The 17,251-nt window shown below is 40.7% G+C and overlaps 1 protein-coding gene across 1 annotated transcript in view; it reads left to right on the plus strand.

Moving 5' to 3' along the window:
• The window catches only part of COL22A1 (collagen type XXII alpha 1 chain), a 218,110-nt gene that overhangs the window by 128,109 nt on the left and 72,750 nt on the right, over window positions 1-17,251 (plus strand). Inside the window, exon 23 of the mRNA XM_074901126.1 lies at window positions 8,597-8,650. Coding sequence (XP_074757227.1) covers window positions 8,597-8,650 — 54 coding nt within the window. The remainder of the gene's footprint in view (window positions 1-8,596; window positions 8,651-17,251) is intronic.

Raw genomic sequence — 17,251 nt, forward strand, 5'->3', positions numbered from 1 at the left:
ACCTGCAACAGGACGCAAAATGCTCCTGCTAATGATCATTTGATTAGAGATGTCATTTGATCCATACTGTCTTTGAACGTTTCCCTAGACTCTGTTGTGTCTAGATCTCCTAAGGGTCTTTATTAGTCACCAGCCATCTTAGGTGGATAGATATATATTTTTAATTAAAGGCAATTATTCAATGACTGAATATGTGAGATGAATCAAAGTCCTGGGCTTGGTGGATCCACATGGATAAGCTATGTGTGAGAGAGAGAACAGATTAACAGATACTACTGATTGACCATTAGTACAATTCTTGACGAAGCACAAATATAAAACCAGGCATTGATTACCATCTTACATATATTTCTCTAGACAGGCTTAGAAGTCAAAATGTCAAGAGCAGAAATCTCATTTGTTTGAGTTTAGTTTTCAATGACTGCATGTATGGCAAGGGCAGGCTCTGAAGGCACAGCTCAGAGCTATAGCAAGCGCTCTTGCACACACCCAAACAAAAAGGGTCTTTAGCAGCATAACCAGTTTCATTTGTGGCTCCAGCCCTGGCTTGCTGTAAGGCTTGGCTTGTTAACTGGATATTACGAAGAAATTCTTCACCAACAGGGTTATCAAGCACTGGAGCAGGCTGCCCAGGCAAGTTATTTAAAAGACATGTAGATGTGGAGCTTAGGGACATGGTTTAGTGGTGGCAGTGTTAGGTTTGAAGTTTTACTTGAACTTAAGGGTCTTTTCCAACCTGAATGATTCTATGATTTGATTCTAAGACATATCTCTTCATCTCTGGAGCCTCTGTCAGTAGGGGTAGGAGTGTAAGGCTGTGCAAGTGTGTGAGCAAAACAAAGAGCCAGAGTTTGTTTAACACTGAGCACGTTCCCTAGCACACCTTTGGGTCATGACAAGTAGTTGTCTCCCACAAATGTCCCTGCATTGAAAGGTGACTCTATCTGGCAGGCTGGGTGACAAAGGCCATCCTCATTTGTGAGAAGGAGAGTTTAGCTGTATGAACACAAGCTCCTGTGCTTTTGCGCGTGGAGCCCTGGCCCATTGTATTTAGTATAGACGTAGCTTTTTTTTGCTATGGTAAGAACAGAAAAATCAGACATAGCTAGAGGCAAATCTAAGACTCCTTTTTAACAGACCTGTGTAGAACAGACGAAAATCACTAACCATCTGCTTGCCTGATCCCTCTACTGTTTTATATGGGTGGGATTTCAAGATATGATGCCACACCAACTGGGCATCATATTTGAAAATTTGCTTCCAGAGGTACTTTATAAATATTTTGCACTAATATCTTGTAATGTAAGGAACAGATTACAGTGCAAGATTGACTTCAGATCCTTTTAAGTATCATACTGTAATGGAGCTGAGGTAAACCAGTTACTGTTTTCCAGTATGATTCAACCTCAGTTCTGCAATCTAGTCCTCAATCAAAACGTAAATGAAGCCAGCACATGCAGAGAGTCTCTGTTCTGACACAGGGATGCAGATGCGACCATTACTTGGAGTTCTTGGAAGACTGCAGTGCTTTAGTTAGCTGTAATACAGCTGGCACAAACTACTAATGGACTAAAAATGTGTTTGGAACCATTTCATAGAGGAATTCATGTCTCATAACACAGTCCACTGGAAATGAAGGATACTGATCTGTGCAAAGACAGAGGCAATGTTGGCTGGTGTTAGAAATATAATGCAGAAGACACCTACACAGTGTGTAGATTTCATTGAAGATGACATACTATGCCAAATACCCTAGTGACAGTTTGGCTGACAGGAATAGGGTCATACATCTTGGAAAGTTTTCTAGGAAAAGAGGAAGTATGTTATTCTTTTGGCCTGAAGCTGCCATTCCTTTTATTGCTGAAGAAATAAAAGAATACATGGGATAGCACAGTTGCCAGTTAATAAAGCATAATATTCAGTGAGTCACCATTTGTGTTATAGTAAGGAAAGGGTCAGCTGAATTTCTTAAGATGGCTACTGCAAGCTTAATCTTTCATTTAAATGCATTCATTATACTTGCATCACCCCTGCTTAGACTGCACATTTCGTGGAGCAGTTGCAGTGTTCTGGTAATGTGTGGTACAAGTATGGCTGAAGAAGACACTGTAGGACCTAGAAACAGAAAGGTTCCTGAGCTGACTGAAGAATGTGATAGAGCATCTTCCTAATGTTTTCTTTAGAAAAAAAAAAAAAAAAAAAAAGAAACCAGTCGTGTTTGGGGACAGAGTGTGAAGAGAGTGTTGTGCTCTAAAAAAAGCTGGTGGTATAATTCAGATCTGATTGCCAAATTTATCATAAGCTAAGCTTGCTTTATATGAATGTCTCCCTCTTGCACCCTATTCCCAGGAGCTCTGATATGGATCATGTTTTCAATGTAATCGTAAATGTGCACTCAAAGACATAGCTCTTTAACATGGAAACCTAACAGGAGGGCTGCTTATATTCTGGGGAGTAGCCCAGTAGTGGAAACAAACTAAGAGCATAAGCTGGGAAGACAGATCATCTTTCGGGCATGTAAAAGGATTCCCCTGTTAGCCTGCTTTAGTTACAGGTCTTGAAAGTGGTTTATGGGTACAGAAAAAATGCACAAAGTACAGCTCAGTACATCTGCTGAACTGCTAATCTGACAATTCACATCCATTCTTTGATCCTGTCTGGGGACAGGAGAGAACAATTTCAACCCAAACCAAGCAACTGGGTTATGTTCATTGTATTAGCCAGCTGCTTCCAAGTGCCTGGCACCTGATGTCTGTATTTTGATAATGATGTGCTCATATCAAGTTGATGCTCGTTGGTGACCACCAAAGCCACTCGATCACTTCCCCTCTTCAACTGGACAGGAGAGAGAAAATATAATGAAAGGCTTGTGGATTGAGATAAGAACAGTTTAATAAAGGAAAAGCAAAAGTTGCGCACGAAAACAAAGGAAACCAAAAGATTTTATTCTCTACTTCCCATGAGGAGGTGATGTACAACCACTTCCTGGGAAGCAGGGCCTCAGTACACACAGCAGCTACTCCAGAAGACAAATGTTGTAAATAACATATGCCCCCCTTTCCTCCTCCTTTCTCTTAGCTTTTATTGCTGAGCAGAGATCCTATGGTATGGAATATCCCTTTGGTCAGTTTGGGTCAGCTGTCCTGGCTATGTCCCCAGCCTACTGGTGAGGGGGGAATGTTGGAGAGACGACCTTGATGCTGTGCAAGCACTGCGGAGCAGCAAACACTGGTGTGTTAGCAACACCTTCCTGGCTACCAATACAGAGCACACACAGCAGGATGAGGGCTTCTGTGGAGAAAATTAACTCCATCTCAGCCAGTGGGAGGAAAGAAGCTTTGCTGTTCTCATCCATCCCATTAGACCTTTGAGTGATAGACAGTACTCTCTCTCTGATTATACTAAAACTACCTGAAAAAGAGATAGAACTCTGAGAGTCCGGTTTCATTTTAGGGTGGTTTTGTGGTTTTTGGTTGTTTTGTTTTGTTTTTTTTTTTTTTTTACCTGCTTACTGTCTTCCTCTTTCTTCTGTGAAATTGTTTCTGCTCTTCATTTTTTTGACACCTGATCTACTGAAATATTTGTTGGAAATAAACCCAACTATTTTTTTGCTTGATAGACACGAAAGGTGCAGTTGTATGACACGGTCCTGGAAAGCATGCGGGTCTTTGGGTAATCCAGCCTAAACAAAATGTTCTTCTGAAGTGTGATCCACATAGCTTGGATTTCAGGAATTTGCCTCTTACTGAAATAATACAAGTTCATTCAAGTAATTGAAATTTCAGAAGGGACCCAAGAAGAAACATTTATCCTATAGCAGTGTTTTCCACACAGGCATGGGAGAGCAGCTACCTGGACTCATTCTGAATTTGATGTGCTGTACTGCAGTTTAGTTTTCTAAATTTACACTGTCAAAATTTTCCCATGCTCAAAGAAAAATCTGTACAAACCAAAAAAGATACAAGAGTCTCATAGGATAGTAAGAGTAGACTTATGGGGAAAAAAAATAAAGGAAAGTATCTTTTTAAAATACTAACCTTTAATAAATGTCCTTCCCCATGTTTAAGATTCCAATGTACGTGAGCCAGGCAGATAACTAATAATTATTCCCCTTTTTTCAAGTCACTTAATGCACAAAATAATTTATGCAAAGCACAGAATGAGAGTGAGTTGGATGTAAAATTTTTAGAAAAATTTTACGGCAAGACCCTTTTTTGTGAGCTAATTGCAAAGTTTGGTGTCACGGTCTATCAGGTTGGAGGCAAGAAGAAAGTGTGCAGCTTCAGGAGTGTGTTACAAAGGGGTGTCTTCTGCATCTTTAATTCAGCTGTCATGTTTCAACAGTTTTTCATGTTTCATGTTCATGTTTCCACATCCCCTGAATTCTTGTTCCTGAAGTCAGAGCAGCACAAGAAGCTTAACAGACCTTTCTTGATTCTTTACAACTAGATTACAAGGCGGTGAGTCTCAGTAAATGCTACATGTTTGTTTTACAATAGAGCCTGAAGGATCCTGTTGAAACTGGGGACTACTGGGCTCAGTGCACACCTTCCACCTAGAAGAGATGTGTTAAGAGCACTTGCCAATACACGAAAGGTTTGTTCCTGTTAGCTGTCAGGGGGGACATACGTAGATAGATAAATTATTAAGATCTCTGGAGAGCTGCTGAACTCTTTGTGTGTTTGATGGCAGCACAGAAATACATGTATTTGACTTTCTCCGTCTTGACCCGTCTCTCTCCTGTCTGAGTGGGTTGTTGCATATAATATTCCTGTTCTGGGCAGTCAGAACTTGAATGGGCAGTTAAGCTTCAACTCTTATTTCTCTATGTAAGAACTCCCCTTGATTTGAACCACCTTAGACTCGCAGGGTCCAAGAGAAAGAGATAGTTGATTGGTATCTCCAGGGGAGATGTGTAAATAATCCAGGAGAGAGAAGAGGAATATATTTGCCCAGCAAACTAGGTAGTTTTTTTGGAAGGAGTCAGTCCCAAGGTGCAATCTCTCTCAATGTCTGGAAGTCCTTCTAGACCGCCTTTGCCTTTGTCACAACAACCCCAATAATCACCCATAAACTGGCCAACCTTGATGGTGTTTGAAACTAGGGAGATGCTCTAACTTCTTAATTTACTGTCATCATCTAATGCTTATAGAGACTGTAAAAGGCTGGTGCCTTCAGGGAGCTCAAACTGGATTTCTTCTGGTTTCTCTAGTAATATAGATGTAAAAGGACAAGGCTGAAGGGGGAAATCCTAGCATCCCATCTAGATTACAAAGGAAATAGTTGGCATTTATGCTAGCAGTCATATTTAGTCACAATTAAGGATGCTTCCTATGTACTTCTACCAAATCTATCCCTGTTCCTGGGGCCAAACCTCAAGAGAAAAATATGCTATGAAAATGTATGACCATTCTGGCCATTGGACAGCAAGATGAGAAACAGTCTTGGGCTATGATACCTTTAAAATTTTCCCTCTAGCAGTGTGGAGCCAACGTTTTCCTTTGGTTTCCTGTCTTCTGTATGGTAGAGATCTTTCCAATGGATGATTGTGTTGACATATGTTTGTGGGTGCTTGAAATGTTCAGATGACATGTTCAGCTGTGCAGAAATCGAAATATAAGCAAATTAACATAAAGTAGGAAAAAGGGATTGATGGCATACTTTAAATCCAGAGTGAAGTTGTAATTTTCAGTAAGGTAAATGTATTCATTTCCAATAAAACATACATTTTTAACTGTGCTATTGTTCAAATTGCTGATGAAGGCAAATAACATATTTCTTACAGTCAAAGGATACACATTCTTACACACTTAGCTGATTCTTACTATAAGTAACAGAGCATAATTGCTGGTTTTCACTGTCATATTATTAGGCGATGTGACATTTTGCTGAGCTTTGCTCTCATAGGTATAATTTTTCCTAGCAAGTATTTCTGTACTTTATAGGCAGGCTGCAATATTATGGAACAAATTGGTTGCAGTTTGATTTTGGCTAACCTCTGAGTGGCCAAAATGTCCCCTTCACAATGGGTAATTACATTCTCAGCCTCTCTGTCAGTATAATTATATGTTGCTTTAAGGGATTTCTCAGTGTTTTGAAAAGTGCCAAAGTTTCTTAGCATTACACCCAAGGAAAGGGTAGGCTTCTCTCGCATCTCTCATTGCTGCAGCAGATGAGCATGCCTGGCCATCAGTATGGAGACAGAACAATTGATGCATACTTGTCACAGGAGGCAAAATATGTCCTTCCTCCACCTTCTCGGCTTTTCAGATGGGTTTGGAGAGAAGGTGGTGTTGCTACCACCTTCCTCGGGTATCCCAAGTAGTATATAGGTGGAACCAAGTTTCCAGAAAATGGCAGTTCAGCAAACTGTAAGTAGGTGATGCCCTTAAGCTGTAAAGCTGCTAAAGCCACACCCTTGTGGACCTCCAAAATAAGGTCTGTGTGTACTGCTCACATCTCTTAACTTGCCAGGTTACAAGACTCTTTGGGATTTTGTTGGCCTGAATGCTAATGTGTGTATCACCCATTGTGGTTTTGGACAGAGCACACAATGGGGTATGTTCATGCTCACCAACTCGCGATACCTGATTTAGGGTGACTACTTAGGAAGCTAGTTCCACTATGCTTCTTCAAAGGGTTATTAAAAATGTTTATATCAGGTTCCTGCCTCTAATGGAGTCTCTGAATTAGAATCTAAGGAGATGCATAAACATTGCAAAGGGAGGTACAAGGTGGGTTCTAATTATGCTCAGTGACCAATGAGGTTGGTGGGACATGAAGGAATCAGTTACACTGTGTTGTATGTTTGCCTCAGTGGAACCAGCCACCTTAATGCGAGGCTTCTGTTTTAATAGGAAGCTGGAGATGACATGCAGGCATACTCATCTCCTGTCTCTGGCTCCACACAACGCATCCTGTAAGCTTTACTCATAAGCTTATTTATTTAAATGACTATTTTAACAGTGTCCTTTGCATGGTCACCTTGGCAGTTGGCAAAATGAGCATCTTTACCTAGAAAACTTACGTTGAATCATGTGGTGACATGAGTCCTTCAGGTTAAAAATGGTCTCTTTTTAGCAAAAAGTGATGGATGTTGAAAAAATAGAGGGAACACTCATGAACAGTGCATGTACTTGAGTATAAAATGGAGATTTTTATTAGTATTAGGGTCCTGGAAATGACTACTGACTCCCAAGGACCTCATAATCAGTCCTTTAGTTTTCTTCTTAAATTCTTTTGTATATGATAGCAGCTTTTTTTGTCACAAGAAAAATAAGGTAAAGATCAGATTCTGACACACCAACTAATGAATCTCAGTCAAAACTAGGGAAAATACGATGAAAACTTGTTTTGTTTGTGATGTTTTAGCTTTTTCATTCATTTAAATCAGCAGGAAGCTATTATTTATAGGTGTTATTTCTGAACATACTTAAATTAAGAAAAATAAAGGGAAAATTATATATATGACTCTTACACATCTGTATGACCAGTGACATCATCAGTGACATGAAACCTGCTTAATTATAATATCCTCCTAAAAGGAAAATCAGTTTGGATGAAAAGTAGAAATGGGGGAGAAAAAAAATCACTTCTTTCAGATATTTACATGACCCCTCTTATATCTTCCTTGTATATTACTAACAACCTTGAAGAATTAAGGATTCAGTGTCTGTTACACATCAGAAAAGGATAGATTGTTTTTACAAGAAAGTTGAGTCACAAAATATGTGACTTGAGCAAAGTAACACAGCACGTCAGCTGTTGAGAAATAAATCCAACCTCTGCCTCAGTTGCAGTGCTTCATGCATCCTTACTCCATCCTTTCTTCCTGTTTTTTCTAGTGTAGCACTTTTCCCTGTGAACTATTTGGGGTCAAACCTATGGGGAACATACGTGCCACAGCATCTATATAGTTGAACTTTTCTCAAGGGTATACTCCAGGTCCTGGCTCATCCTTCCCTTGCACTAGTGAAGCTCTCTTGTTGCTCTGGAGGAATCTTTTTTTGCTTGCAGAAGAGTCAGTGAGCTCTGTCCCTTGGTGGTAATGTCAACCCTAGTTAGAAATGCCTCATAGATTCCTGTTTTCTTGTTTAGAGATTGTGAATATTTTATATTCATCCATGCACCAGAGTTCTTAATTATTTTCTTTCTTAATGCAAGAGACAGTGCAAGGAACACAAGGGACACTACTTGAAAGTACTTTGTTGGGGAGGGGTGAAGAGCTGCAGCACAAAAGGTGCTTCTCCTCAGTATGTGTCTACACACGGTACCTCCCTTGGCTGCGTCGCAGCACTGTGACTTCTCTGACCCTCTTTGGGCATCACGCAGGTGGGACTGCAGAGTGTGAGAGATGCCAAGATGTGCACGAGACCAACCCTTATCCTGGGGGGGGGGGCTGTCACCACAATATGAGAGATACAGACCTGTCAACCTGGAGTTTCACATCCAAATGTTGTGTGCTGCCTTCACTTCTATCCTTCGTGTTTTGTGTACCCACATGACGGTGATTTTCCAGTTTTATGGTGAAAGACTTTGGAAAACCAGCAGCTGTCTGCCCCGGTGTCTAATACGTGCTCTTCTGTTGAACACACAGGGTAAAAAGGGAGAGCCAGGATTCCCAGGAATCAATGGTCTGATTGGCCCTCAGGTAAGTGATGATTTCTTCATTTTCACATAATATGTGAAAAAAAATATTTTGTGGCAAGAGGTGACTTGGAAGCGCAATGTAGCACACCATGGCCTTGTTCTTTCCTTATCTGCACCATCTTTGAAGTTGGTATTTCTCCTTTAAGAGCCCAACAAATCTAACCTGTTGTGATTGAGAGAAGTCTGCCTGTCTGGCAGCAATTACTTTTACCTTCTGCAGTTTTTCAGCATCTTTGAGCAGGGGTGTAAGGAGCTGTTTGGTATGTGATTTGCCCATTGTGTGTGCACAGAGCACTGTCATTGCAGAGGGAAAGAAATGGTTTGTGTTTTACAATATTTAGGACAGTGTCTCAGCTAATTGTTGGCTGTGGGAATTGGCAACTGCAGATATACCTCCTGTGCTGCAGTCTTGAGGGAAGAAGCAGTTTAAAAGGTATTTGCTGTTCAGAAAGCACACTTCTTAGAGTACAAGTCTCTTTTTATGACTTCAATACTCATATTTCCACTTGTTATAGAGGGATAGGTGGTGGCTTACTGAGGAAGGTAGAGACAGGAGCTTAAAACTAAGTGTTTATTCTCCCTGTGAGGAAGGATATCTTAAGTTAATAACCCCTTAGCTCCTTTTGTTAAAGCTTTTGGCAAGATAGTGCTCCAAACTGCACCATCTGTAACATCATAAGGGCAAAGTAGTGCTGTGTATGTTAAGCATCATCAGAAAGGATTTGGCTCCACTTTGGATCAACCCATTCTGTGCTGTATTATAATAACACTGACACTTGCCTCTGGCTTGGTTTCTGGCTAACTTTGTAGCCAAACTCAGCTGATCCGAGTTACTTTGTAGGGTCACCCCTGCAATAAGAAAAATATCTGCAGGAATGTCCTCAAGCGTGAAAGATGCAACCTCACTTTAAGCTGAGCACTCAGGAGAAAACTGAGCATTTCATTCATTCCCTTTTCAACAATAAATTAACAAACTGGGTCTTTTGGCTTTGGTGTTTTGATTCAATAATTGGTTAAGTTTTGGGTAGGAATGAAGAACCTCCGTTACTACAGCTGTTGGTGATGTATTGCAACAAACAGCACACTGCTAGACAGCAGATGCTGATTTTTCATTTATTTCCTCTGGCAAGCTATGCCCTTGTAACCAGGAAACAAGATCTAGAAATGGTTTCTCTGGCAGACGTTTTGTAATGAGCTGTTCCCATGTCTGTGGAGGACATCAGAGAGGCAATCCAAGGGCTTGCGACCCTCTGCAGGTGAGGGCCCTTGTGTCCAGCTGGGAACCTTGCCCTGCGAAACACCACTTGATACTGGTTTACATAATTTTAAGACTTTTTCCTTTGGTACAGTATCTGGTTTGCAAGTATTTAATCAGCAGCCTTCAAGACGAATGAAGACAATATTTCTAATTGATTTTAAAGATACTGTTGGTTTTGGTTTTGTTCGTAGCTTTTTTTTTTTTCCTATTAGATCATATTAAAAGGTCCCCCCAAGCCTTATGAACCACTGGGAGACGATTTTCCTTGATTTTGGGTGAAGATTTTTCTCCATGCATTATTTCTGTTAAATCTGACAGTATCCATCCAAACAGTGTCACACTTGCTCAGCTCAAGTTTCCTACAACTTTTAAAAAATATATATATATGCATGTGTTAGCGACTTCATAAATGTATCTGAGCAAACTGCTGACATAGCATTAAGTAATTTTCCTTTCAGCACAGTCTAAATAGTTAGCAAATTTTATGTTAAATAAAACCACATATAATGCTACCCCATTCAAGGAATACTTAAATTGACTGTTCCTCCAAGCTAACGGTAAGAATGGAAAAATATTGTTCCTGTTCTTGCAGCGGCACTCTGTTCTGGACTTACTACTGCAGATTTCCAGATTTCTGTTTGGAGAAAGTGCTTACATTCAGTTTGCCACAAAACTACTTTTCAGCTTAACAGCACTTTCTGTAACATTAGGGTTTTTAAGCACTTTATCAGCATTTTATTTTTTTTTTCTTAAGCAAACTATGCACCAAAAATACCCAGGAAAAAAAGTAGTTTCCTTATGCTGTAGTTACATGAATATTCTTCCAAGTCATGTATGAAACTCTCTGTCACCTGTTCCTGTGTTGTCTCCACAGCATTGAAGGCCAGCTGATTTGGATTGGCCATACACAAACTAGATTAGAACACTAAAATAACCTCCCTTTCCTCTGCTGTTTTAAATTTAAATATACTTTTGTTTTCTGACCTGATTCACTCCATTGATAGTTGTATGGGTAAAATGGAGTGAATATAGAAGCTGTAGAAGGCACATTGTTGCTGAAAGACATAGAAAAGACAATCTGAAGTTGTTGTTGGCCTTCGTCAAGGGAAATATTTGCTGTTGTGCTCAGTTCAACAGAAGTCACAGAAGGATCAGGCAGCTGTGGAAGGGAACCAACCTGAGAGCTGTTCTGGAGCTGGGTCAGCAGATCCAGTGATGAACTGCAGTTGAGATAATGTCAGTCCAACTCTCAAGGACCATTGACTGGGTGTGGTCATATTTGAGAGTTAATTTAAGTGTCAAATCCTGAGCAGTAGCCAGGAGGCAACTTCTCAGCTAGCCTGCAGATGTTTTGTCACAATAGGGTAGCCCTAGTTTTGCCTCTCTCCTTGCACACACCAACTCAAACTAAATATTAATCCAAAAAGATTTCTAAACATTTTTTTTTTTTGTTCTAAATCAGCTGTAGTGGTGAACCCATGTGCTTATTTACTCCATGTCGTCCAGCCAGCACCCCCAAAAATGAGCATTTTTTTTCCAGTGACCTTTTAGAAATGGTGCATCTTACAACATCGTTAAGCCATAGAGTAGACACTCTGGGTCTTATTTCCCCTCTGGATATGAATGATTTTCCTGCAGCAAGGACACAGACATCTGAACTCGTCATGTGTTTATCCTGTTATTATTTATTTGTACTATTTTAGTTTCCTTGAACCTTAATCATGGGCCAAACTTCTATTGCAGGAGGCGGTTGAAATGCAGACTGAAAAATGAGCATTTCTATAAAGCACTTTCAGTTGAAATAGATGGATGGGTACCAAGCACGGGAAACAACAAAGCTGTGCATTTCTGCATGGTCACCTGAAATCTCGGTATACATAGATGTGTGTGTATATATTGTCTATCCCATCATCTGTTGATAGAAAGAGTTCAGAGAAGGGGCTGAAGGCATTTGATGAGGTATGTTTGCAAAAAATCCTTTTCTAGGCATGAGGGGGTATCCTAAGGAGGAAGGAGATCTGCAGTTAGGCTGTATACACTAAATGGGCCATGTAGGCTGCATTCACAGGCTCCCTAGAGAGGGCAGCTGATGCCCCTGTGCTAGCAGAGGGCTCAGACACTCTGAGCTGTATCACTGAATTACCAGGGCTGGGAGTCAGCTCCAAATGCAAGCATTTGTTGGGTTAAGGTTAGGCTCCTGTTGATGAAGATCCAGCTAATATCGTCAGTGGAGTCTGAAGCTCTCCTAAAGCAGATTCCTGCAATCGGTGCACTGAACCACTCTAGATTCCCCGAGCTGAGCAGGTATATGCCGTCCACCCGTGAGACAACAAAAGAAGTCAAAACTCTTTGAGTTTTAAACAAAAAATGCCATACCTCACACTTGCAATATCTCTGGGCTGTAATTGAGATTTTGCCTTATACAAGATAGCGTGGTGGTAAAACTAAGACCTGTGAGGAAGACCAGTACAAGCTGTACCTTTTATGGTTGTGGCTGGCAATGATTTAATTAGCACAGACTTGTCCTTAGGGTGTAAGCTCAAGCTGAACTTTCTTAACTAATTCAGGAAATAAATGATATCCTCTGAAATGCATGGTATCCTTAACATCCTTTCTATAATGCAAGTTAATACTGCAGAATGTAAGAAAAGGATACAGGCCCCAGCTGCAAAGCTCAGATTGAATTCAAACTATGCCAGTGCCGCTCAAAATTGGAAGATATTGCTCAGAGCTATCTTTAATAAGATCTATACCTTTAACAAAAAGAAAGAAAGAAAGAAAAACTCTTCACCGGTGCAGATCACTAGTAGTACTGAAACAAAAGAACATAAGGGAGGGGTTTTTGCTGTTTTTCTCATTTGCTGCACTGACTCAGGAATCCAACTCAAAGCGAACACATAGGGAAATAAATCTTCCTCTGCAGACAGAAGAAACCATGTCCATATCTTATAGTAAGTGATGAAATTAAACAAATACCACCTTTCACTGGAAGCAAAAAATTCTCCTGGAGAGACTGCTATGTACAAAATCAAGTTTACTCAGTACTTTTACAGAGCTAGAAAGACAGTTCAGAGATTTTTTATTGAAAAAACTTTATTTTAAAAATTAATGTTGGTGCTCTAATTACAATGTCACCTGGTTAAATAACTGGAGACCGCATCTACTTATGAATTACGACACTATCACTGAAGCTGACTGTAGAGCATGCATCGTAGGTAACTGTTCAGATCTGGTGGCTCTTTGGGCTTTTAGGTTTCAGTGTCATCAGAAACAAGCTTTATCTTTATTCTCTTATTTTTGTCTTGGTTTGTAAGGCAGGATTTAGGCAGAGACACCAATATGGTGTTCTAATGCAGCATTACTGAAAATAATTCACAAGAATTGTGCTGGTAGTGCCTGGGGTGAGGAATGAAGAGCAGATTTGAGGAGCTGATACCAGAAACCACTCAGATGCAGTGGAGGAGAAATGGAGAGCTGAAGTAGCAAGGGCCATAGTGAGACACATGGACTGCTCCACAAAACTAGCTGCAACAGCCTCGTTCCTGATGGGAGAGAAGTGGAAACAGAGGGGGAGACAGCGCCAAGCCAACAGGAAGGGTCTGTGGGGACTCTGAGAGGTGAAATTGCATGGGGTAATTGGAGACAAGCACAGACACTGGAAGGGAAATGGCTGTCAGCAGCATAGTTACGTATTTTGCCATCATTGTGGCAGCAGACAGGATACTCCTGCATGTCCTGGAGGTTCTTCTCCCTCATAAAACTGGTGCACTCCATAAAAAGCCCAGAAAACGGTCTGTTTTGACATGGGTTAAGGGCTTATCTCAGCCTTTCTCATAGTATAAGAGAATCTAGTCATCAGCATGGAATATTATACAGAAAATATGTCTGTGCAAGCTTTGCTTCCAGAGACAGATATCTGGAAAAGTCATCAGACTTCAGTTTCCATCTTGGAATGGCATTTGTTCACCTCATTCTAAAACACAGCCATCCCTTCTTTTATGGAAAAGAGATTTAGGCCAAGCAGCCTACTGATATAGTCACAGACAAGGTATTTGTTCCTTTCCAGAGCTTCCTTAGGGAGTGAAGAACTTAAATCTTAATAGCTCTGCCTTTTCCAGCCTGTCTTTCAGCAAGGTACACACTGGAAGAGAGCATCCTTTAGTAGATCCTCGAGGCCAGGCACAGCTGTTCCTCCAATATGGAGAGTGTCATGTTTCTTTCCTGTGAGCTGTCTACTTTGTCTAAGGAATGAGCTGGATGAAACACAAGCCTAAAAAAATACATCACCCTCCTTGATTTTAAAGATGTCCCGCCCCACGACACACACACACCACTCCATATATTATTTGGATTTTAATGAAGATTTGAAAATTTTTTGTTTCAAAACAACAGTCTGAAAGTATATTGGTTTAAAAATTTTTATAAAAGATCCATGTTTTGCCTTTGTTTTCCAAACTGCGTTTGACTTTATTTAAGTCAAGTTTTAAGTTTTCATACACCAGTTTTTTCTTCTAGCATGTAGGAAGCACACATCAGAGTCTTTACCAGTCAGAAAAAAACACTTCATGATTACTTTCTTCTAGATCAGAGTTTTAAAGGGACAACAGAGAAGCTGTGGCTGCCCCCTCCCTGGAAGGGTTCAAGGCCAGGTTGGACGGGGCTTTGGGCAACCTGGGCTAGTGGAAGGTGGCCCTGCCCATCGCAGGGGGGTTGGGACTAGATGAGTGTTAAGGTGCCTTCCAACCTAAACCATTCTATGATTCTATGGTTCTATGAACACTGGGGACTAAATCTGGGACAGGGACTGTCATCCATATAATTCATCAAATGATCACTGAAAAAGGTGATCATTTAAATCAGGTACTTTAATCTGAATTCAGTTTAAAAAGGTAAGCAAAGAAAACAGATGGCATGAGATTTTGAGGGTTGAGCATTACAAGTTGTCCTGCTGCTGTTTTATGGTGTTTTTTGTTTTGTTTTTAAATCACAAATAATTGGTGTCAGTTTGGTCGTTTCTATCTACTTAGAAAGAATAGCCCTTGCTCTGAAGAGTACTCAGAAATCAGGAGAAGGGCTAACAGAAATTTATATGCAAGTGAAACTGATTTGCTCTGGACAGCAGCGAAAGGGCGGGCTCCACAAAGGACATGTATGATGTATTTCTGCAGCTTTCATGTGATCATGCCATTTTATTTCTTTGCGTCCCAGTCATTTGCTGTAGCCCAGGCTGCAGAAAGCCAGAAATCCAGTAGGACAGTAGATGTACGGTTTTACGCAGTCAGCTGGAGCAGGCTGTCAGCATCCTCTGCATCTCCCAGGGATACTGGCAGTCATTACACAAAATTGTTCCTTCTACATCCATCTCAGAGAGGCTTTTATCAGAAGAGCTCTCCATTAGTGGGTGTAGCATTTGTTGGTGCAACATGTGGTGAAGCTACCTGAGTAAACCAGTCTTGGGCATGACATCCTGGATGATTGCTCTCATGAAGAGCAATTAAGTGAATTATTAGTGGCAATTTAGGGTAAGGATCAGTGTGCTTCCATTTCAAAGTAGTTGCATAAAGTTATTGTGGTCCAGAATATAGAGTTTAAGAGAGTTATTAGAAATTGTCTTGAATAATGAGAATATCAGGAGTTACTAGGAGAAATAGCTGGGATGAGAAGGATGTAGCACCTCATGTTTCAGGGATTACACGTGTTACTGACAGATGCTTGAGTGAGGCTTTGCTTTTAGGTCAGACTGACCCCTGTCTGTGCTGTATGGGGTAATTTGCATCATACCTGGGGATGCTTGGGCTGAGACTGAGTCCTGACAGGATTTTCACCTCTTGATAGAAACTTCCTGTTGTAGGGCCATGGAGAATATGTGTTTCATAGTGGGAGGTGGTTCAGTTATTGGCAGAGAGAACAAAATCAGGCAGGAACCAATGTAGTTGTCAACAAAAGTCTGCAAAGTTAAATTCTGCACTTTCTTTCATGAATTTTGGCATAGTTCACTGGATCAGTCTGGCTTTGTTTTTCTAAAGGTACCTTTGCCTTCTTTCCCAGTACTGCACTCATTCTTCATGGAAACCCCTTCTTGGGACCTGTATCTTCAGCAGGGCGTCTCAACAATACCATCTAGAGGTGAAGCAGGACCAAGCAGAACTTCCATGGCCCTGCTGTCTGATATCACTCCATCCAGTTGTGTCTACAGTGTGTTATTTTCCCTTGTGCTGGGCTAATTTGGACTGTTAATTCCCGTCTTTGAATGGCAAGGCCTTTTTTAAGTGATGGATGGTCTCAACCCGGAGTTTCCTGATAGGACTAGAGCTCCTTAAATGCAGGACCCTCCTGCAATAACATCTGAACCAATGACCCTAGAAACCAATGCGAGGCTCCCCAGGAATTATGTCAGCAGCATCAGTGCATCCCAAAGCACATCTTTCTGGGGATTTTTTAGTTGTGCTTACATTTGAGGCACTCTCTAAATGCTGATGTTGGGATGACTCCATGTCTGTTCTGAGCTGCTGTGACAGTAGATCATGAGAGGCAAGTGCATCTGCAGGTCCCTTTTTTGGTCGCTTTGCCCCATCTATTGGTGAGAGGCTGTCTTCTCTTCTGGCTGAATTTTACAAGTGTACTCTGAAAAGACCACTCATCTGTTACTTTCTCTGTCAAACTATGCCACAAGTAACTCCTTGTCCTCAGTTTTTTACACCATTTTCTTCTCTTCAGCTACATTTTTCCTTAAATGTGAAATGCTAATATTGATCCATTACTCATAATACCTTAATCACAAAAGATGTGCTTAGTGATATTGAATGGTGACAGAGAAAATGCTGACTGGCCATTTTCTATCTTGTATCAGTTGCTCAGTTTCAATTCTTTACACAGAGTTTGCACAGGGGAAGGGGGTTGTTTGTTGGTTTTTTAAGTACAAAGCCACCAGAACTCCCCTTATGCTGAAAACTGAAAATGTATTAAATCATCGTGTTAGAAAGACAGAAAGACACAGTCAGGGTAAAATTTCAAGTCAGTCATATATCCATTCCTCACATTCATCCTCATGTTATTTGCTTAGGTCCTGATCCAAAAAATACATGAACACATGCTTCATTCTGAGCATGGGAGAAATTCTATCTTGTCTACAAAGTGGAAGCTGGAAGTAACAAACACCTCTGCATCTCAAGCAACCTGTTAAGATCTGTCGAGTATAGAAACAAATTTCTCAGCTAGGAAGCCAAATTTAACAATTTGCTCAATACACGAAAATAAATCCCTCTGAAAATCAGATGGCTATTGCGAGAATATTTTCCCTAAGAGAAACAGCTGTTGCAGGGAGATGAGTAAGAAAGACTGTTA

This window comes from Athene noctua, chromosome 2 (assembly GCF_965140245.1).
Source record: "Athene noctua chromosome 2, bAthNoc1.hap1.1, whole genome shotgun sequence".
NCBI classification, from domain to species: Eukaryota; Metazoa; Chordata; class Aves; order Strigiformes; family Strigidae; genus Athene; species Athene noctua.